Source organism: Peromyscus maniculatus, chromosome 13 (genome assembly GCF_049852395.1).
Source record: "Peromyscus maniculatus bairdii isolate BWxNUB_F1_BW_parent chromosome 13, HU_Pman_BW_mat_3.1, whole genome shotgun sequence".
NCBI lineage: Eukaryota > Metazoa > Chordata > Mammalia > Rodentia > Cricetidae > Peromyscus > Peromyscus maniculatus.
Genome location: NC_134864.1, coordinates 55,509,167 through 55,530,801, shown reverse-complemented (window position 1 = coordinate 55,530,801; position 21,635 = coordinate 55,509,167). Strand labels below are relative to the sequence as shown.

Below are 21,635 nucleotides of genomic sequence, written 5' to 3'. Positions count from 1 at the left end.
ACACGCCGACAGGGGTTTGTTTCTCTTGGTACTGTATTTCACCATTCAAACCGTGAATTTAAAAGACTTCTCAAATCAAAATACTCTTTAAATTGTAAATACATTTTTATCTAAGTCTAAGACATTGAAAGACCTTATTTTTTAAATCTAAGAAACAACTCACAACTAGCTTCTCAGACTTAACAAAGCAAATCACTTAAAAAGATGACAATCCTCTGTTTAGATTCCCATCTCATTTTCATAGTCTTTAGCATCCAAACATTGGGGGCAAGTTGTCTACCAACTAATTCACCGTTCCCTTTCTGATGTGCATTTACCGTCCTCTATAGATTTGTCTGGGGGTTAGACAGTCTATCAGTTTTGAGCTGCAAAGCAGCAAATTCGTGTACTACAAGGCGTTCATCCCAAGCTAACGTCGTGTCAGTTTCTCAACCCAAGTCCTTATTTGGGATGAGCGCTTCGTGACTACTCTTGCCTTCATGCCCTCCTCCTCCTCCGGAGCCTGCCTGGGTAGAACACACTGAGGCCAGCAATAACAAGAAAGTGTTCGCAGCTATCAATGGGCTGCAAGGGCTCCTCTCCCACGAGGGTCGGTGGAGTTGTTTGGGACGATCATCGCCCGGGGTTACATAATGAATGTACAGCCAGCCACTAGTTTCCAGACCTGACCACCGAGGCATACCTTTTCTCCTCCGCACCGCTCCCTACCCCAGGAAGCGGCCCTCAGAAGCAACAACCCCTAGGATTCCACTCAGGTGCCCTTCTGCCGCCTGAGGCTCCCTTGCAAGAAATCCCTTCAGCCCCCCCACCACCTGTGCCGTGCTCCCGCCTCAGCCCGCGCCACCGACACCCTTCACGCCCTTGCGAGCCCCACCACCACCCCCCAAGTCGCCCCCCACCAACACTCAGCCCCGACCCGCCTCGGCAGCTCACGACCCTCCCGACGAGCTGGCTCCCGGGTCCGCCTTGCAGGGCTCGGGGTCCGGCTGCCGCCTCTCCGGCACACCTTCGTCAGCTCCCCGGGCTAACCGCGTCCGCAGCCGGAGAAGAAAGCCCTCCTCCTCCCTCCACCCCCGGCACTGAGCGCGGCGCCCCCCCACCCCGCTGCACCCTCGGACGGCTCCGCCGCCTACCTGTCACCCCGCAGCCTCAGGCTTCCGACCGCCACCGCCTCCCGCAGCAGCCTGCCAACTGCAGCACAACAACCAGCCCTCTCATTGACTGGGCCCACGCGCTTAACAACAGCCGCTCCCATTGGCTGCGCCGCGGCCTTGGCCCGCCCCCTCCCAGCCCCACCCCCTCGGTGCGCCGCCGAAAGATTCCGCCCGGGAGCCAGGGAAAAAACACGGCTTCCCTACCCTTCTCCTCCTCGGTGCCGCCTAGCCCGGTCGGCTTCCGGGCTGGCAAAGCGTGGGACACACACGCGATCACACACTATCAACTTCCAGGCTCCTCTCTCAGGTCCTCTCTACCTTGTCTGGGGAGCTTTGCGCCCGGACCGGAACGCTGGTACGATCTCCTCCGCTTTCCTGCCGTAAGGAACTCGGGGAGGCAACGCGTCCGTTTCCGGTTGGCTCCAGCTGGAAGGTTGAACGTTGAGTGTCTTGAGAGGTCAGATTGCTGTCAGGTAATTTAGGGAGTTTGGTGGGAGACCTCTGGATGAGGAATTATCGAGGCTGTGTCCAGGGACGTGCAGAAGGGAGCGAGCGTGCTGAGAGGGAGCAGCGCGGGCCGGGAGGAGGGGAGCGCGGCCCCCCCAGTGCAGCGGAGCGGAGCGGAGGCGGACGGAGGATGCCCTGAGAATTGCCGTCGTGAGAGTTAAATCCCAAAGATGCCCCCTGACCCCCATCCCCCGCCGCCGCCGCCGCCGCCACATGCAATTGTCTCCTCGCCTCCTGGCTTTTGGGGTTGTATTTGGATAAAGAACAGCCCCCCCCCCCATCCGACAATACTTAAACTAGAAAAAAATCCAGCGGATGCCTCACAAAATCACGTCTAGTGCATATTCCTAGGGTTGAGGATTGGGGTCCTAAAAGTAATAGCATTTCATTTGTCTTTATTTTCTTAGGTTTCTATGGTCACCTCAGTTTCTGAGTGAGGGAAATTGGAGTGATATACTTGAAAGCCCTTGGTAAACAGTAAAATTACATGTAGTGGAAGTAGCATTCCTTAGGGAAAGTAAGTCAACACTTCCTGTGCTAGAACAGGCCACCTTTAGCGGGGGTTGATCATCCGTCTAACTAATAAGTTGACTTCTGACATAAGCAGAGAGCGTTTACATTCTCTATAATTGTATGTTCGTTCTTTGTTGAATTTATTTCTTTACTGTTCTTAAATGAGTAGTTCTAAAAGTGAAATAATTTGCTGTCGTTGAATCCTCAATGCATTACAACTCATTTCCCCCGTTGTATGAGGAGAGAACCAGTTCCTTTAAGTTGTCCTCCGACCTTTACGTGGGCACATGCACACCCAAATAAATAAGGCTTTAAATAAAGATTCTTTTAAAAATAGGAACTGGGCTTATGCACAGGTTTGTACTCCTAGCACTTGGAGAGACAGAAGGATAGAGAGTTCAAAGTCATCCTTGACTACATATCAAGTTTGAGGTCAGACTGAATTAGATAAGACTGTCTCAAGTAAATGAAACAGTGTTCATGTAAGATGGGGTGGCGCCTACCCCAGTGATAAAGGTATATGTGTTTCATTCAGAAAAAAGTCTGATAAAACATATTCCTTGTCATATACATACAGAAATTTCTCTCAAGTAATGATGTCCAATAGAAATGTAATGGAAGCCCCATACATAATAGTAAATTTTCTAGCTCACACTAAAAGTAAAAACAATATCATCTAATATATTAAACATATCCTCATTTAAAGATATACTGGGAAGCCAAGCATGGTAGCCTGTGTAGCACATGCCTTTAGTCCTAGCACTTAGGAGGCCAGAGGCAGGCGGATCTCTGAGTTCAACACCAGCCTGGTCTACAGATCAAGTTCCAGAACAACCAGGGCTACACAGAGAAACCTGTCTTGCGCACACTCTATCATTAATGAACTATTCTACATTTCATACTGTCTTTAAAATGTTTGTATTTTATATATATAGTATATACACATATATTATTTTCATAAATATAAATACTGGGTCTGTGTTTGTGTTTTATAATTTTATAAGGTTGAAAAAATACATTCAGGGTTGGGGATTTAGCTCAGTGGTAGAGCGCTTGCCTAGCAAGCACAAGGCCCGAGGTTCAGCCCTCAGCTCCAGGGGAAAAAAAAAACCAAAACATTCATACACCCAGATAATTCCAAAGATCCTTTAGCATTTTCTTATAATTGATTTTAGAATTGCTTTGATACTTGCTACTCTTCCAGAGGACCTGAGTTCACTTCTTAGCACCCACATCAGACAGCTCACACTCACTCATTTTATTACTTCAGCTCCAGGGAATCCAAAACTCCCTCTGGCCTCGCTCCCGTGCATGTCACACACACACACAATCTTTTAAAAAAGAATCTACTTTGAAATTTAAATTAATTAAAATTCCCAGTTCTTTAGCTGCATAGCCACATTCCAAATGTCAGTGGCTACCTAACAAAGAGCACAGATCCAGGAGAGGAAGTGGTGGCTGTAGGTATTCGAATCCCGCCCCCCCCCCCCAGACAGGTTTTCTCTGTGTAGCCCTGGCTGTCCTGGAACTTGCTCTGTATTCCAGGCAGGCCTTGAACTCAGAGATCCACCTGCCTCCCTCCCCCCACCCCAGTGCAAGGTTTAAAGGCATATGCCACCAGACCCAGCAAATGTTCCATTTTCTAGGTCATGCCAGTTTTTTCAGAATAGTTGTGCTCAGTCATAGTCTTACCACTTGGATGTGAAAATGGAAGGCACGCTACAGTGTGTTCTCTGCATTTCTCAGTCTTGCAAGGTCGATTTTTTTTTTATCCTTGTTATGTGAAGAAATAGAAGTCCAGAAAGATGAAGTGAGTCTCTTGAATTTGTAGCTATTAGTGGGTCAAAAGATGATAATTTTAACCTCTTCCATCAAACATTTGAGATTTTATTGTTTGATTTATGGCTATTTTGAAATAACAATAATCCCAGCACTCCAGAGGCAGAGGCAGGAGGATCTCTGGGACTGAGTTTCAGGACAGCCACAGCTACCCAGAGAAGCCTATCTTGAAAAACAGATGAAAGGTGGGGAGAGGGAGTTATCTAGGTGTTTTTAGGAGAAGGCTTCTGAGACTAACATGCAACCTTGAAATACTAATTACAGCATTGACTATCTTCTTATCTTCAGGAAGTTAATGCTAAGAGTCTCATTGCCTTCATCTATAAAAAGTGGTTTGCTTGTTTTCTATTTTGTTTTAATTTGGTTGGGTTTTGTTTTGTTTTTTCTCGTTTGTTTGTAAGACAAGAGTCTCTCTACATAGTCCTGGCTGTTCTGAAATTCACTATGTAGACCAGGCTGGCCTAGAAGAACTCAGAGATCTGCTTTCCTCTGCCTCTGGGATTAAATTTGTGAGCCACCAGGTCAAGAAAAAAAAAAAATCTGTATTTTTAATTTAAATTCAAAGTTATTTAGAAAGCAGTACAGTTAATACCTATAAAGTCTCATGTACCTGGCACATAAAGGCTTAGTAAGTGTTACTGTTACAATAAGTAGTAAGCAGGTATCTGAGTGGTGGGATTACTCAGTTTACATTTCCATATTTTGTATATGTGTATTTCCTAAATGTGAGCATACACTAGTTATGCAATAGTATACTTTTTTGGGGTGGTTTTTTTTTTTTTTTTTTTTTTTTTTGAGACAAAGTCTCACTATGTCACCCTGCTGGCCTGGAACTCACAGAGCTCCACCTGCCTCTTCCTCCCAAGTGATAATAGTATACTTTTATAAAAGCTTTCTACTCAGAATTTTCAGGTATTTATCTTTTTTCAAAACATCTCTTGAACTTGAAATGTAAACATCAAATTTGGCTCTTGGATATCTACAACCTCTGTCTCTCTGCTTTACTTTTTTCCTATAGACATGGCAGCTGGGCATGGACATGATCACGGACACGGACATGGTCATGGTCATGATAAGTTGGTACTTCCAGATTACAGACAGTGGAAAATAGAAGGGACGCCATTAGAAACTGTCCAGAAGAAGCTTGCTGCACGAGGGCTCAGGGATCCCTGGGCTCGGTAAGATGAGTCTAGAAACGATTTCTTGTTTTGAAGCGACTTATTTCTTTGTATACTGGGACAGGGAGGCTGGCGTGATTCTGCCACATGCAAGCGTGCAGATAGAGACAATTCAGGGGATGCCTCTCCTTCCACCCTGTGGGTCCTGGGGGTAGAACGCATGTTGTCTTCTGTACCTTTACCTGCTGAGCCATCTCGCTGGCCCAAATCTAGTGGTTTGTGAGTTTAGAGAGTCAGTATCTTGCTCCATTCCATATTATGAAAAATGGCTTTTTGTTTTTGTTTTTCAAGAAAGGGTTTCTGTAGCCTTGGCTATCCTAGAACTCTATAGACCAGGCTGGCCTTGAACTCACAGAGACTCACTTGCCTCTGCCTCCGGAGTGCTGGGATCAAAGGTGTGCGTGCCACCACCGCCCACTGAAAAGCAGCTTCTTAGCTTTTTTTGTGTCCAGTACAATTCACCCATTTTAAAGTTAACTCATTCTAATTTTGCTAGTTTTCACAAATGGGCAGTTATGGAATCACTACTGAAATCATGCAGAATATTTCTGTTAGCCCAGAACGTTTGTGCCTTTTGCAGCTGCTGCCAAGGACTGGCTCCTGACACCTCCTGCTCTGCTTCTGTCTCGTTCTCCCTTACTAATACCTTCTACGTTAGAGTCCTGTGGGTGTGCCCTTCATCCTAGCCTTCCTCTTAATGTTGTTGTTTGGGGGGGGGGGCTGAGTTTTCTCTTTTATTGGTTTTGTTTTCAGTACCAAGGGATAAAACCCATTCTAGAAAGCCCATCTTTTGCAGCCCAACATAATACTTTTTTATACTTGTTTTTGTTTGTTTGGTTTGTTGGTTGATTTTGGTTTCTTGAGACAGGGTTTCTCTGTGTAGCCCTGGCTGTCCTGGAACTCACTCTGTAGACCAGGCTGGCCTCGAACTCAGAGATCGGCCTGCCTCTGCCTCCCAAGTGCTGGGACTAAAGGTGTGAGCCACACGTTTTGTTTTCCACAGTAGCTATTCAGATTATTTCCAGCTCTTGGTTCTTTTTATGAGTAAAGTTGCTACAGCTGTTCACAAGTCTGTCTGGACATTTATTTTCATTTCTCTTGGATAAACACCTAAGAGTGGGATTTCTGGGTTATCTCATAAATCTATGGGTCTCTTTATAAAAACTGCAAACCATTTCCTAAAGTGGTGGTACTGCTTTGCATTCCTAGCAGCAGTGGATGAGAATTTCAGTTGCTTAATGTTCTCATCAGTACTTAGTGTTTTCAGTTTTTTAACTTCAGCCCTTCTAACACCAGGCATGGTTGTGCATGCCTGTACTTTCAGTCTTTGAAAGGGGATGCAGGAGGATTGGAATTACAAGGCCATCCTCAGTTATTATATATCAAATTGGAGGCCAGCCTGGGCTACATAAGAGCCAATCTCAAAAAAACTGTCCAAGAGATGAAGCCCTTCTAATAAATAGGTCAGCAGAACTTTGGTGTGGCTTCACTCCCCTTCCATGAATGATAATGATGATGTTAATTATTTTGTGTGTGTATCTGGTTTTTGGTGCAACGTATCCTCAGGTCTTTTGACCTCTTGTTATGAGTTGTAACAGTTCTTTATAATGTTTTCTCAGAGTATATGTCAGTATATAACTCATCTTTTCATTTCCTTCATGTTTCATATTTCAGTAAATTCCCAGTAAAGTATTTTTTTCCTTTTGCCACTGTTACTTTTGCGTCTCATCTAGGATTTTATCCTATATCTTCTAGATTTTTTTAATCCTTTTGGGCAGGTAAGTGTATAGCTCAAGCCAGGCTTAAACTCTTGGTTGTCTTGTCTTAGTCTCCTAAGTACTGGGTTTGCAGGCAGGTATCATCACACTCCGCTTACGGTCTTCTTGAACTGAGGTGTGGTGAATCACTTTGAGTTAATTTTTTTTATTTACAAAAAAAATTTTATTTACCTTTGTATGTATGGGTATTTTGCCCGCATGTATGTCTGTGCACCACATGTGCGTTATCAGCTGTTATTTTACTTTTTTGGCTCTATACTTTTTTGGGGGGCCCACCACCCAGCTCTCAAATAAATAATACACACGGAGACTTATTATTTCTTATGAATGCCGGGCCTTAGCTTGGCTTGTTTATAGCCAGCACTCCTTAAATTATCCTGTCTTCCTTTTGCCTCTGGGCTTTTTCCTTTTCTTACTTCTGTAAATCTTACTTTCACTCTTACTCCATGGCTGGCTGTGCGGCTGTGTGGCTGGCTGGTCCCTAGAATCCTCCTCTCCTTGTTCTTGATCCTTCTTCTGATTTCTCCTATTTATCCTCTCCTCCTGCCAGCCCCGCCTGTCCTCTCTCCTGCCTCACTGTTGGCCGTTCAGCTCTTTATTAGACCAATCAGGTGTTTTACACAGGCAAAGTACACAGCTTCACAGAGTTAAACAAATGCAACATAAAGGAATGCAACACAATTTTGCATCATTAAAAGATGGGTGGTGGTGGTGGCGCATGCCTTTTAATCCCAGCACTTGGGAGGCAGAGCCCGGCGGATCTCTGTGAGTTCGAGACCAGCCTGGACTACAGAGTGAGTTCCAGGAAAGGCGCAAGGCTACACAGAGAAACCCTGTCTCGAAAAATCAAAAAGAAAAAAAAGAAACGTTCCACAGCATAATCAACTGTAATACATCATAAATAATAATCCACAACATATGTGTCTGGTGCCTGCAGAGGTCAGATGAGGGTGCTGGGTCCTGAGACAGGGGTTACAGACTCCTTGTGAGTGCTGTGAGTCCAGCCTGGGTCCTCTTGAGGTGCAGCTCCTCTTCACTAAGGAGCTCTCTCTCACACCCTGAGTTAGTCTTTGTTTCATTTGGAGAAAGAAGGGAGACAAATGTTATCTGTGGGTATCCAGTGGGTTCAGACCATTTATTAAAAGATTATTCCCAGTTGAATTACTTTGATAAATATGTCAAAAATCAATAGACCATATCTATGTGGTCTATTTCTGGACTCTGTCTCATCTCTCTGTTATGTGTGTCTACACTTAGGTCCAATACCACAATCTTTAATAGGATAGTGTAAGATCTCCAATTACCTTTCATTGGTTTAGCTATTCTGGGTCTGCCTATAAATTTTAGAATGTGCTCATCAGTTTCTACAAATAGCCAACTTGGATTTTAATTGGAATCTAATCCACTATTTCACAAAAATTTTCAGTGTGAATCTTTTCCATGTTTTATTGAACTCACATCAGTTTGGAGATAATTTATGCCTTTATAATAATGAGTCTTTTAGAACACATGTGATTTATTACTTTTTGAACCTTTAAGCATTATTTTCTTGAATTTTATACATATCTTGAACATTTTGTTGAATTTATTCATATTTCTGATACTATTAAGTGGTATTTTAAATCTCAATTTCTAGCTGTGTTCTTGACAATTAAGATTGTAATTAATTTTCACATACTGACTTTATATTCATTATTTAGCTAAATTTTTGCCCTAGTAAATCTTTTTGTACGTCCTTTACATTTTTCATTGAATAATGATCATTTTGTCTACAGAGACAGCATCACTGTGTCTTTCTCAAACTGTAAACTTCCTTTTCTTTTTTAAAATCAGTCTTGCCATATTGTCCCAGCTTGTTCTGTTCCTGGTTCGGCTCCTTAGCTGGACTGGAAAGACTTGCCAGCACCCATGCTTGTTATTAACGCTGGGTGATCTGATCGACTGAGGGGTTGGTGATAGCTTTTTTTTTCTGTGAATGTGGTGAGTTACTTGTACCGATTTCCAAATACTAAACCAATCTTGCTTTTCTAGGCTGAGCCCTGTTTCTTCATGATAAATTATTTTTATTTGTACATTGCTGGTTTTAATTTCCTAAAATTTTGTTCAAAATGTGCAACAGACCCAGTATGGTGGCGCACGCCTCTAATCCCAGCACTCAGGAGGCACAGGCAGGCTGATGGCTGTGAGTTCCAGGCTAGCCTGGTCTAGTCCCAGAGTTCCAGAGCTCCACAGCCAGAGTGACTTCTAACATCTTTGTGTGGTTTTGGCATCTAAACTAGTTTGATTTGTTTCCATATGTTCTAGTGTTCTAGTGAGGCACTAGAGGCATTTTTTTTTAAAGTTACTCTTTTTTTGTTCCCTATAAAGTGATTTTTTCCCCCACTAATTTAGATTATCTATGCATTTTCTCGCTATAGCATGGCTTTCTGTTTGCCTCTCTGTTCAGCATGGTCAGAAGAAGGACCCAGAGCAGGAGGGCAGTCTTCTGAAGCGCAGGCTCTATGACAGGGAAGGCTGCAGCCTGGAGGGCAGTCACCATGGCAGGGTGCATCCTTCTGTGCCAGGGTGTGCTGCATGTTAGCATGCTTCGTACTCACGACACAACGTAAGCAGTCAGCTCGGAACAGAAGACAGCTTCGTAGTTTCTATGTGAAACCTGGTCATATATTCTTAATTATCCTCGGCCACAGAAATATTCCGACTGTGACTTAGTATAAATAGTCTTGCTCTGAACCAGCTGTGCTGGTTCATGCCTTAGAGCTCACGGGGCTGAACAGGATATGGCACAGTCGGTGGCCCACTTGGCCGGGAGAGTGAGACCCTGTTTCAGAAACCAAACAAAGAAAACAGTGCTGGGCTCAGTGGCTCACACCTTTAATCCCAGCACTTGGGACACAGAGGCAGGGAGGTCACTGTGAGGCCAGCCTGCTCTAAAGTGGGTTCCAGGACTGCCAGGCTACATAATGAGACTCTGTCTCAAAAAAACAAAAACCACAAGAACAAAAAATACTAATGTAGCATTTCAGTATTTAAGAAAGAAGAAGATCAAATGTATTTGGCTCAGTGAATTAACGGGAATTGCATGTGATCATCATTTTTCTTCTCTTTTTCAGCAATGAGGCTTGGAGATACATGGGCGGCTTTGCAGAAAACGTCTCCTTCATGAGCGTGTTTTGCAAAGGGTTCAAATGGGGATTTGCTGCATTTGTGGTAGCTCTAGGGGCCGAATATTTGCTGTCCTCCCCAAATGATGATAAGAAGCATCACTGAAGACAGCACCTGGAATTATCTTGTGACTTCTCTCTCGTCAACCTAAGATTTCCTCACTCTAGCATCCATGACTATATATATGATTGTCTTTGAAAGAATGGTTTAATAAAGTAAGGAAAAACTTTGTTTTGTTTTATAACTCTTAAATAAAATTAGAAAGAAAAATTTAATGTATGTACCTATAATCCCAGCACTTGAAAAGCTGAGGAGGAAGGGTCATGAATTCAAAGCTAGCTTAAGCTACATAGTGAGGCTGTCTCAAAAAATAAATAAGAAATATGCACACACACACACACACACACACACACACACACACACACACACACACATATATATATACACACACACACACATTATATATATATTAGATTTTGTTTGGAATGGTGGGTATTGGATGTATCCTGCGTGTGACAGGCAGTCACTAAATCTAACCTAAGAAATGGATGTGTTCTAAGAGGGCTTTTTTTAGTGACTTGAATCCAGTTAGCCTGTATGTGCATAGATGTGGAGTTGTCTACTGGAGCTTAGCACAATTTTCCAGCAGCACACAACACCACCCCTCCCTCCCCCCAAAACCATGACTCTCTCCCCAGGTCAGCCATCGGTGGCTAATACTTTCTTGGCTACAGTTTGAGCCTTATGGGCCCCCAGTGTCCAAGATGGAATGGTGGCTGAGTCTTGCAGGTACCCACAGTGCGGCAGCCATGTCACATCCAGAAGACAGCTTTTCATGGCACTCTCTGCTGTCCTATTCCTGCATTGCTCTGTCCCTCTCTGCGGTACTCCCTGAGTGTGTGTCTGTGTGTGTGTGTGTGTCTGTGTGTGTGTGTGTCTCTCTGTGTGTGTATATGTCTGTGTGTCTGTGTCTGTGTGTGTCTCTCTGTGTGTGTCTCTCTGTGTGTGTATATGTCTGTGTGTGTGTGTGTGTGTGTGTATGTGTGTCTGTGTGTGTGTGTAGTGTTAGATAGAGATGTCCCGTTCAGGCCTGAGCACTCAACGGTTATTTATTCTCAGCATTTTGACCAATTAGTCGTCTTTATATTGGTTGCTGCTGGCCACAAAGCAAGCTCTGGCCCAGGTTGAGAGGGAAGATAATCTGCGAGTACAAGCATAATTATGTAAAAGGCAGTTTGACCAAGTGACCATTTAGCAAAACAGTGGTAGGACGTTCTCTCCTGGGGCCTGTGACCTCCTGAGCCATGGACGTGGCGGGGCTTACCGTCCAAGGCCTGAATTCCCTCCTGTGGAGCAGACCTCAAATCTAGACAAGTAATGGGATAACAGTGGCCACATCTTGCTGGGCAGGTCCATCTCCTAGCATGTAGGGTCCAGTTCTGGGTAGGACACTCTCTTTTCTCCCTCAGCTATCTGCCTCCAGGTTTTAAAATTGGAGTTGGTCTTGCTGTTTGGAGGGATATACCCCATCCATTTTCTGGTTGATGATCCCTATGCGTCATGTTCATTTCTTCATTAATCCTATTTTCTTAATCCTCACTGTTGCCATGTTGAGAGAAACCTTGACACTTTTTAATAAATTGGACATTTTTCCCATGTTAAATCTTCAACATTAAGTCACTAGTTAAGATTAAGAGGCTGGAAAGAGCTGAGCAGTGGTGGCACATGCCTTTAATTCCAGCACTTAGGAGACAGAAGCAGGTGGATCTGAGTTCAAGACCAACCTGATCTATAATGTGAGTTCCAAGACAGCCAGAGGTATACAGAGAAACACTGTCTTGAAAAAAAACAACCACCAAAGAGGCTGGAGAGATGGCTCAGCAGTTAAGATCTTCGGCTGCTCTTCCAGAGGACCTGGGTTTGAGTCCCAGTACCCATATGGTGTCTCAACTCCAGATACAGGAGGTTCAACACCCTCTTCTGGCCTCTGGGCACCAGGCATGCACATGGTACACAGACACACATGCCAGCAAACACACCCAAACATAAAATAAAAATAAAAAAAAAAGATTTATTGAGAAGATACATTCTTTTATTGAGTACTCAAGCTAATTAAAGTCAGAATGAGCAATCCTAAACGAGGCAGAATTTCTAATAAAATTCAAATGGTAAAATGGAATGATTAGACACTGCAGTTAAGGGGGCTGGAGAGATGGCTCAGAGGTTAAGAGCACTGGCTGCTCTTCCAGGGGACCTGAGTTCAATTCCCAGCACTCTCTTGGTGGCTCACAACCATCTGTAACTCCAGTTCCAGGGGATCTGACACCCTCACACAGACACATGCAAGCAAAAACACCAATGAACACAAAATAAATAATTTTTAAAAAAGAAAGAAACTGCAGTTAATGCTGGCACAGTTGCTTTGTTGGTGGTGGCTGCCTTTCTTGTTTATAAAAGGTGGATTCTTGTACTGGGGGTGGGGGGCATGTGTTCATTCTGGCCTTTTTTAAATAAGGAACTAATTCCATTCATGACAGCTCGGCCCTCATTAGTTAATCTCCCAAAGGCCTCTGCCTCTAAATACTGAATGAAAAAAAAAATTAAAAAGCAAGGACATGACTGGTACCAGGTTTTGGCACCAGATGAATGAAAAAAAGAAAAAAGGAACTCAGACATGACTGTTCCTAGGTATGGTGGAGAAGAAGGTTTATTGTAGATACAAGGGAGGCGTAGCCAGAGGCAGGGACGTCAGGGAGAGTCCAGAGTGGACATGATCAGATGCCCCTGCCTCTGGCTTTCTCTCCCATTTTCCCAGGGTTTGAGACTTAACAAATACCATCACAGTGGAATTAGGTGTCAACATATTTTTAGGGGAACACAGACATTCAGCCTACTGCATATTGATTAGGGTAACTAACAGCAGTGATTATTTTTAAGAAACCAGCTTTTGTCTTTGAAGCCCTTGTCTGTCTCTGTAATGTTTGGACTTGACTGACTGGACAGCAAGGATCCGGTCTGTCTCTGGACTACTTTAAACATCTTTCCAAGAACAATATATCAGATTTACTTAAGAAAATATATTTGTTAGCCAAGCGGTGGTGGCGCTTTAATCCCAGCACTCGGAAGGCAGAACCAGGCAGATCTCTATGAGTTCGAGGCCAGCCTGGTCTACAGAGAGAGATCCAGGACAGGTACCAAAACTACATGGAGAAACCCTGTCTCAAAAAACAAAAATACATTTGTTGATTTAATATTCTAATTATCAATATAATCTGCTACGATGGGTTGATTTTGATCATCGTATCCTTGATAAAATATAATTATAACACAAGAAATATAAATTTGCATTGTATTATCTGAATGTTAATGAGTGAATCATTTTACATGATGAATATGTCACAATTTGAGATTAAGTAATGAACTGTTATTTGACTTAATGAAAATGTGCAATGTCTGAACATTACACAATGCAAATGTATCAAAACATTGCACACCACCCATGAATTTGTATAATGTTGATGTTTCTATCACTTAAATTTATAATTTAATTTAAAAATTACATTAGACAGAAAAATACAGTGCACAGAATACAGGGGAAGAAATAAACACTGGGGTTCCTAGAAATAAGATGATTAACTCCTTGATAATTACATTGAGAGTATGTGGTCCAGAGTTAATTGATTAAGACAAGGAAAGACTCCCTGTAATCTAGGCTCGCCTGGACTCACAGAGATCTGCCTGCTTCTGCCTCCCCGGTGCTGGAATTGGTCCAGAATTTAAAACATGCCAATTAAGGCGCACGCCTTCAATCCCAGCACTCGGGAGGCAGAGGCAGGCGGATCTTCGAGGCCAGCCTGGTCTACACAGCGAGATCCCGGAAAGGCACAAAGCTACACAGAGAAACCCTGTCTTGAAAAACCAAAACCAAAAAACAAACAAAACAACAACAACAAAAAAGCCATGCCAAATAAAAGATCAATTCTGGACTGGGGCGATGACGCAAGCACAGGCTTGAGGACCTGAGTTTGGATATCCAGCACCCAAGAAAAAACGGGCACAGTGATGCATGTTCGTTACCCAGTGCCGGGGGATGGGATGGATCCCGGGACCTCGCTGGCCAGCCAGTCACGCCCAAACAGTAAGCTCCAGCTCCAATGAGAGACCCTGTCTCAGAAAAGTAAATAAATAAAAGTTAGAGCGATAGTGGGAGACACCCAACCTCTGGCCTCCGAGTGTACGTGTGTGGGTCAGGCATCAACACACAGGTGTGCATACACACACACACACACACACACACACACACACACACGCACACGCACACGACACAAGTGGCTCTGAGCACAGTGCTGTGTTCCCGTGGGTGTAGCCACTCGAGAGGAGGAAGCAGGGATAGAGAAGCTGGAAGCCAGCCTTGGGAATGGAGGGAGACCCCGTCTGAAAGAAAAAAAAAAGACAGACTGCCTTCAAAGGTACTGGTCCCTCTATAATCTTAAATACCTGTGCCGAGCTTCAAACGGGCTGCAGCCGAATGAACGGGCTGAAGGGAAGAGAGCCAGGCTGCCGGCCGCTAACGCCCCCTTTTCCGTACCCGACAGAACACGCAGAAAGCAGGGCTACGGGAAGTCTTGAGCAGCACACTAGCGCCCAGCTTGATGTAATATTTATAGAACCCTGGAACAAAAGCAGAGCGCTCATTCCCAGAGCATGAGGATGTTTACCATAACTGATGAGATTCCAGGCCGCGAAACCAGGCTCAGTAAAGAAGACTGGAGTCAGGTGCAGCTCTGCAAAGACAAACAAAACGGCAAAGCTGAAATCATACAATATATACTCTCACGCTACATGGAAATTCGACTAATAATTAACCTCTGAAAACCTGCCTGTGACTTGGAATTGACAATTAAAATACCAAATTGCTCAAAAAAAAAAAAAAAAAAAAGAAAAAAAAAAGCAGTTTTAGTTAGCTGTGATAAAACATTGATGAAAAAAACTTTGGGCAGGAAAGGGCTTATTTCATCTTCTAGTTCCAGGTAACAGTTCATCACTGAGGGAAATCAGGTCAGGAACTGCAGGGAGGAGCCAGGAACTGAAGCAGAGGCCATGGAGAACACAGCTTACTCCCCATGGCTTGCTCGGCTTTCTTTCTTTTTCTTTTTTCTTCTTTCTTTCTTTCTTTCTTTCTTTCTTTCTTTCTTTCTTTCTTTCTTTCTTTCTTTCTTTCTTTCTTTCTTTCTTTCCTTCTTTCTCTCTCTCTCTCTCTCTCTCTCTCTCTTTCTTTCTTTCTTTCTTTCATTTGTTTGTTTTTTTCAAGACAGGGTTTCTCTGTGTACTTTTGGAGCCTGTCCTAGAGCATGCTCTGTAGATCAGGCTGGCCTCGAACTCACAGAGATCCTCCTGGCTTTGCCTCCCGAGTGCTGGGATTAAAGGCATGTGCCACCACCACTGCCCACCACCAACAGGCAACAGCTTGCTTTCTTATACAACCAAGGATCACCAGCCCAGGGCAGCACCACCCACAGTGAATATGCCCACCCACATCAATCATCAACCAAGAAAATGTACCACAGGCCCACCTAAAGGCCAATCTGATGGAGGCCATTCTTTAACTGAGGTTCCCTCTTCTCAGATGACGCTCGTTTATGTCAGGTTGACAAATCTAACCAGCACAGGCGTCCAGGGAATGTAAAAAGTAACGGAAGGAAAATGAGATAATTCAATACCAAAGTCTGAGAGCTGCAGGTGAGACTGATGTGTAGGAGTGGGCGGGAGGGGGAGACACAAACGAGCAATGAGACAGAGAGGGAAGGAGGGAGGGAGGGGGGGGAGGGAGGGGAGAAGGAAGGGAGGGGGGAGGGAGAGGGGAAGGGAGGGAGGGAGGGAGGGAGAGGGGAAGGGAGGGAGGGGGAGAGGGAGAGGGGAAGGGAGGGGGGGAGGGAGGGGAGAAGGGAGGGTGTCTCTAGCAGGCCTAGAGAGTTTCAACAATAAAGACATTTTATTCACATCTTTAAGACAATCAGTTTGGTAGTTCTGATGAAACTGACACTGCTTTCTTTGGTCTTTTTGTTTAGTTACCGTGTGTTTAAGGTCTTGTACTTTTGGTCACCTTCCTGCCTCTGCCTCCTGAGTACACAGGAGGACGCCATCACACCCAGCAAGATTGTCTTTGTTTTCCTCTACCTAATCCAGGAAGTGAATGCACAAGTACCCCCAAATGCAAACATTTTTAATAGACACAAAGTCATGCAGGTTATCTCCTTGCATGAACTTCTGCAGTTCTGGTTTTGAGTCATGCTGAGGATTGGACCTAGGGCCCTGTACCTGACAAACACTCGGCCACCCCCACCCACCCAGCCGGCGATCTGTCTTACAAAAGGACAATGGTTTACTCAAAGTAAAAATGACAACTTTTTTTTATGGGGGTGGGGGTTTGAGACAGGGTTTCTCTGTGTAGCCCTAGCTGTCCTTATTTTTTATCTACTATAATTTTTGCTGAAAGTAAAGACTGAAAATTTCCTTCTGTTTCCTGAAGTTGGAATCTATTACTTTAAATTCCCTACAGAGCGTTCCAACTCCTGTTGTCCTATGTGTGGCCATTATTTAAACTAGTATGCATTTCATGTGGGTTTTGTTTCTCAAATAACGATTAAAGAACATTCAAGTGTTGCTAATTACATGAACCTAGCCTCATAAATAAGCACCAGGCATGATAACATGTAAAAGTGTTATTAGACCTACTTTGTACGTGGGACAAGTCCATAGAATGAAAGTAACAGAGCCCAAAGTGTGAAGTTAGATTTTGAGTTGACTCTGACTTGACTCTGACTTGAAGATAAGCTGGGCGGCAGTGGCACACCCCTTTAATCCCAGCCTTAGATAGGCAGAGCCAGGAGGATCTCTGGGAATTTTGAGTGCAGACCCTTATCTGACCCTAGACACACCATGATACATTGTCTATTATGATTACAGGACAAGCAAGACCACACATTGAAATGGAAGGAGAAAACGCTTGAACTTCTTTTTTTTTTTTTTTTTTTTGGTTTTTCGAGACAGGGTTTCTCTGTGTAGCTTTGCGCCTTTCCTGGAGCTCACTTGGTAGACCAGGCTGGCCTCGAACTCATAGAGATCCGCCTGGCTCTGCCTCCCAAGTGCTGGGATTAAAGGCGTGCGCCACCACCGCCCGGCTACGCTTGAACTTCTAATCACACTTATCTTCATGGTTTTTTGGTTTGGTTTGGTTTTTTTTTTTTTTTGAGACAGGTTTTCTCTGTGCAGTTTTGGTGCCTGTCCTGGATCTCATTCTGTAGACCAGGCTGGCCTCAAATTCGCAGAGATCCTCCTGACTCTGCCTATCTAAGGCTGGGAATAAAGGGATGTGCCACTGCCACCCATCTTATCTTCATGTTGATTGCTGATGAATTAAATCTGGCTGTTTTCCTTTTCAGCACTGGGGATTGAGCCCAGTGCCTCGTTCTCTTTTTTATTTTAAGGTAGAGCCTCAGTAGGTTGCCTAGGCTGGCCTTGAACTCCTGTAACCTGGGCTGGTTTAATGGTCCTCTGCCCCAGTCTCCCAAGTACCTGGGATTACAATCCTGGGCCACCAGGCTGAGATTTAATAAACAAACAAAAAAAAATGGGGTGTTCTCTCACAAACTGGATAGAAGTAATTACATAGAATTTAGAAAGAGACCTCTTGAGGGAGAGGTGTTCTAACCTCCAAAGAATACAAAGGTCATTCAGAAAATTGCTACAGGCTGCACTTTGTGTGTGCTAGGCTTGTGGAATTTATAATCCACAAGTTTTAAATAACTGACCTTCCTTAAGCACCTGATCAGCTTAAAGAGAATTTTACAAAGAAACCACTGACTGAAGCTAATACCAATAACACAAGAAAAAGCAAATGACAAAATACCACAGCTATCTGTCAGCAGTGTTGTGTGTGAGGTCTCATCACGGGAAAACCACTTCCTCCCCTTCAAAGTATCTAGAAGACAGAAACATGGACTTGGACCAGCAGTCAGTACAGGGAACCTTGCCCCAGGAGTATACTGATTTGGTAACTTAGCCAACGGCAGCACAGAATCAGCATGATTAGAAAAACCACACTTCATCTCTATCTTACCTTCCATTTCTACATTTATGCGTTTTCATGTACATTCATGATAACATTAACTTATAAAATATGAACTCATTTAAAGATTGTTAATGCTTTAGACTCTATTAGAATGAACTTGCTATGTATGAGCAATGTTAAACAGGGCCTTACTAGGAAAGGAAGGAAGGAAGGAAGGGAGGGAGGGAGGGAGGGAGGGAGAGAGAGAGAGAGAGAGAGAGAGAGAGAGAGAGAGAGAGAGAGAGAAAGAGAAAGAAAGATCCCGTATTTCAAGACCTGTGTGTGTTTCTCTTTAATATCACATGCAACAGAATGAAGTAATTCTTTTGAAATTTCCCACAAGTTACAAAACTAACTGGAAAGAATTATAGCTGTTACTAAAGACTTCTGTTTCTGGGAGTGCACATTGCAAAATGAGAACATTATGTATACTTAAGATATAAATCGAGTCTTGTGTCATATATTGTCATGCTTTATTTTAAAACTGAAGGAAAGCCAGGCAGTGGTGGAACACACCTTTAATCCCAGCACTTGGGAGGTAGAGGCCAGCCTGGTCTACAGAGCGAGTTCCAGGACAGCCAGGGCTGTTATACAGAGAAATCCTGTCTCAAAAAAGAAAAGAAAAGAAAAGAAAAACCTGAAGGAATAATTCTTAGTCATAGACCAAACCAAGCTCCTCAAGACAAATTATGTTTAAAAGAGGGGCTGGAGAGATGGCTCAGAGGTTAAGAGCACCGACTGCTCTTCCAGAGGTCCTGAGTTCAATTCCCAGCACCCACATGGTGGCTCATAACCATCTGTAATAAAATCTGGCACCCTCTTCTGTATACATAATAAATAAATAAACCTTTAAAAAATTATGTCTAAAAGAAAATACTCTGTGTTTAGACCTTTATAAGTTATATAAGCAGTCTAACTCACATAAGTTAATAAAGAAAGAGTTTAATATTCACTATAAATGTGTTGTGACTTTTTATTTATTTTTGTTTTTTGAGACAGGGTTTCTCTGTATAACCGCCCTGGCTGTCCTAGAACTTGCTCTATAGACCAAGCTGGCCTCGAACTCACAGAGATCTGCCTACCTCTGCTTCCCCAGTGCTGGGATTAAAGTCAGATGCCACCACTGTCTACATGACTTTGTATTTAATTACTCAGTTGCAGCTGAATTTGGAAATAAAAGCAGCTGATGCTTTTTGCTGATTTGATAATCAATCAATCAAACATCTTTTTAAATTTCCTTTTTTAAAATATATTATTCAGGCATCTTTTTTTTTTAGAGTAACAAGGAGGTTAAAAAAACTTTTAATTATTTATCTAATTGAATCACACACTTGATCAAATGTTTTATATGATTACAGTTATTGTACTAAATATATACATATATATATTTAAATTTCAAATTATCTTATTTCAAAATTTCCATGGCAAACACTAACTGTTCAGGGATGTAATCCTGAAGGCCAACTCCATGGTTCACAGTAACCATAGCAATACAGTCCTAAAAATAGTGCCTCTGTCAGCACAGATGAAGCCACCTTGCTAAGGAAGATTCAGGGTCACAGGCAGTGTGTCACCTGGACCTGAGACTCCATGTGAGAGTAACCAAACACTGCAGCGTGAGGGCCCGATAAGGACGTACACGCTTAAAACTGGATAGTATAATCAGACGAGACACCATCAGAAACCAAAATGCAGCCTCTCAACACTACATAATTTTCAGTGAGAAGAAATTTGTAACTCCCGTATCTAACAATTGGGAATTCACTGAATTTGTGACTATACATAAGATCTCAAGGGGCCTGTGGTGATGTCTTGGGAGTAGATTGCAGAGTCAGGGAGCATTTCTTCTTTTCTTTTTCTTTCTTTCTTTTTGTTTGTTTGTTTGTTTTTGTTTGTTTTGAGGCAGGGTTTCTTTGTGTAGGTATAGACTAGCTGTCCTGTAACTCACTCTATAGACCAGGCTGGCTTCAGAGATCTCCTTGCCTCTGCCTGCCAAGTGCTGGAATTAAAGGCATGTGCCACCACTGCCCAGCTAAGGAGGATTTTTTTTTTTTTTTTCAATCCAATGGCAAGGACATTACAACTAAGCCAGGCCTACACATTGACACATGATATAACTCGCTCCTGCTCATTAATGCTAAAAATCACTGGCCATCATAGGTCTAGAACAGTTTATGCTAACTCCAGCCAATGACTCCATCCACAGCAGCCGCAGGTAATAAAAATTTCTTGCCGGGCGGTGGTGGCGCACGCCTTTAATCCCAGCACTCGGGTGGCAGAGGCAGGTGGATCTCTGTGAGTTCAAGGCCAGCCTGGTCTCCAAAGCGAGTTCCAGGAAAGGCGCAAAGCTACACAGAGAAACCCTGTCTCGAAAACCCCCCCAAAAAAAAAAAATTTTTTTTTCTCTTTTAATATGCTGTTCTTTGTTGGAGGTGGTGGTAGTAGTAGTGTGAGTGTGTGTGTGTCTGTGTGTGTGTCTCTGTGTGTGTGTGTGTGTGCATGTGTGTGTGTGTGGTGTGTGTGTGTGTGTGTGCGTGTGTGTGTGGTGTGTGTGTGAGTGTGTGTGTGAGTGTGTGTGTGTGCATGTGTGTGTGTGTGTGCATGTGTGTGTGGTGTGTGTGTGAGTGTGTGTGTGTGCATGTGTGTGTGTGTATATGTGTGTGTGTGCATGTGTGTGTGTGTATGTGTGTGTGTGTGTGTGTGTGTGTGTGTGTCAGACAGAATTGTGTGGAGCTCACTTTCGAGGGTCATTTCTCCCAGAAGTCCTGGAAAGGGAACTCAGGATTTGCAGAAAGCACCTCTAACTACTGAGCTACCTTGTCAGCCCTGTTGTTTTTTGAGTTGTCCGGATTATCAGAAACGGAAACTCAGATGCAAATAGTGGGACACACGTGCCCAACTTCTTCCAACCTCAGAATCCACGAGACTCCCTGGAATTCCAACTAGAACAGAAGCTAATGTTTCAGCACCATTTCCTTGAACTTCGCTCATTCATTTCACAGGTGTTTACCAAGCACTGCACATGTGCCAGTATTATTCACTGCTCTGGGGACACATCAATGAACACGCATATCTGTCTTCTCTGGACATTTGCATTCCACTGCAAGGCTGTTTCTCTCTCTCTTTCCTGTGATACTATTGGTGGGATTTGTGCTACCTAGTAAGCCTCAGAGAAATTATCTCCACACCAAGTATATGTTATCAACCAGTCTTTTCCAGGAACATGATTCTGAAATTGTGATTTGACTCGGGGAAATTTGATGATTCTTCCTCTTCCCTTCCCCTCCCCCTTTCCTCTTCCCCTTCCCCTTTCCTCTTCCCCTCCCCCTTTCCTCTTCCCCTCCCCCTTTCCTCTTCCCCTCCCCCTTTCCTCTTCCCCTCCCCCTTTCCT

The 21,635-nt window shown here is 43.7% G+C and overlaps 2 protein-coding genes across 6 annotated transcripts in view; one reads left to right on the top strand and one right to left on the bottom strand.

Moving 5' to 3' along the window:
* Hycc2 (hyccin PI4KA lipid kinase complex subunit 2) overlaps positions 1–1,294 on the bottom strand; it is a 58,991-nt gene extending 57,697 nt beyond the window's left edge. For 3 of the 4 annotated variants that reach the window (XM_076550481.1, XM_076550482.1, XM_015993964.3), the window contains exon 1: positions 1,134–1,243. The gene's annotated coding sequence lies outside the window, so the exon portion shown is untranslated. Of the gene's footprint in view, positions 1–1,133 lie in introns of all 4 variants that reach the window. The other variant, XM_042260330.2, reaches the window with a different exon arrangement.
* A 179-nt stretch (positions 1,295–1,473) lies between these two features.
* Positions 1,474–10,363, top strand: Ndufb3 (NADH:ubiquinone oxidoreductase subunit B3). 2 transcript variants are annotated; one of them, XM_006975051.4, is made up of 3 exons: positions 1,474–1,611; positions 5,032–5,191; positions 10,083–10,363. In XM_006975051.4, exons 2-3 carry the CDS (start codon positions 5,034–5,036, stop codon positions 10,237–10,239), a joined length of 315 nt encoding a protein of 104 aa, XP_006975113.1. In that variant the 5' UTR covers positions 1,474–1,611; positions 5,032–5,033; the 3' UTR covers positions 10,240–10,363. The 2 variants fall into 2 exon arrangements, with proteins under 2 accessions (XP_006975113.1, XP_006975112.1); XM_006975050.4 differs by having other exon boundaries at positions 1,490–1,627.
* The last annotated feature ends 11,272 nt before the right edge of the window (positions 10,364–21,635 follow it).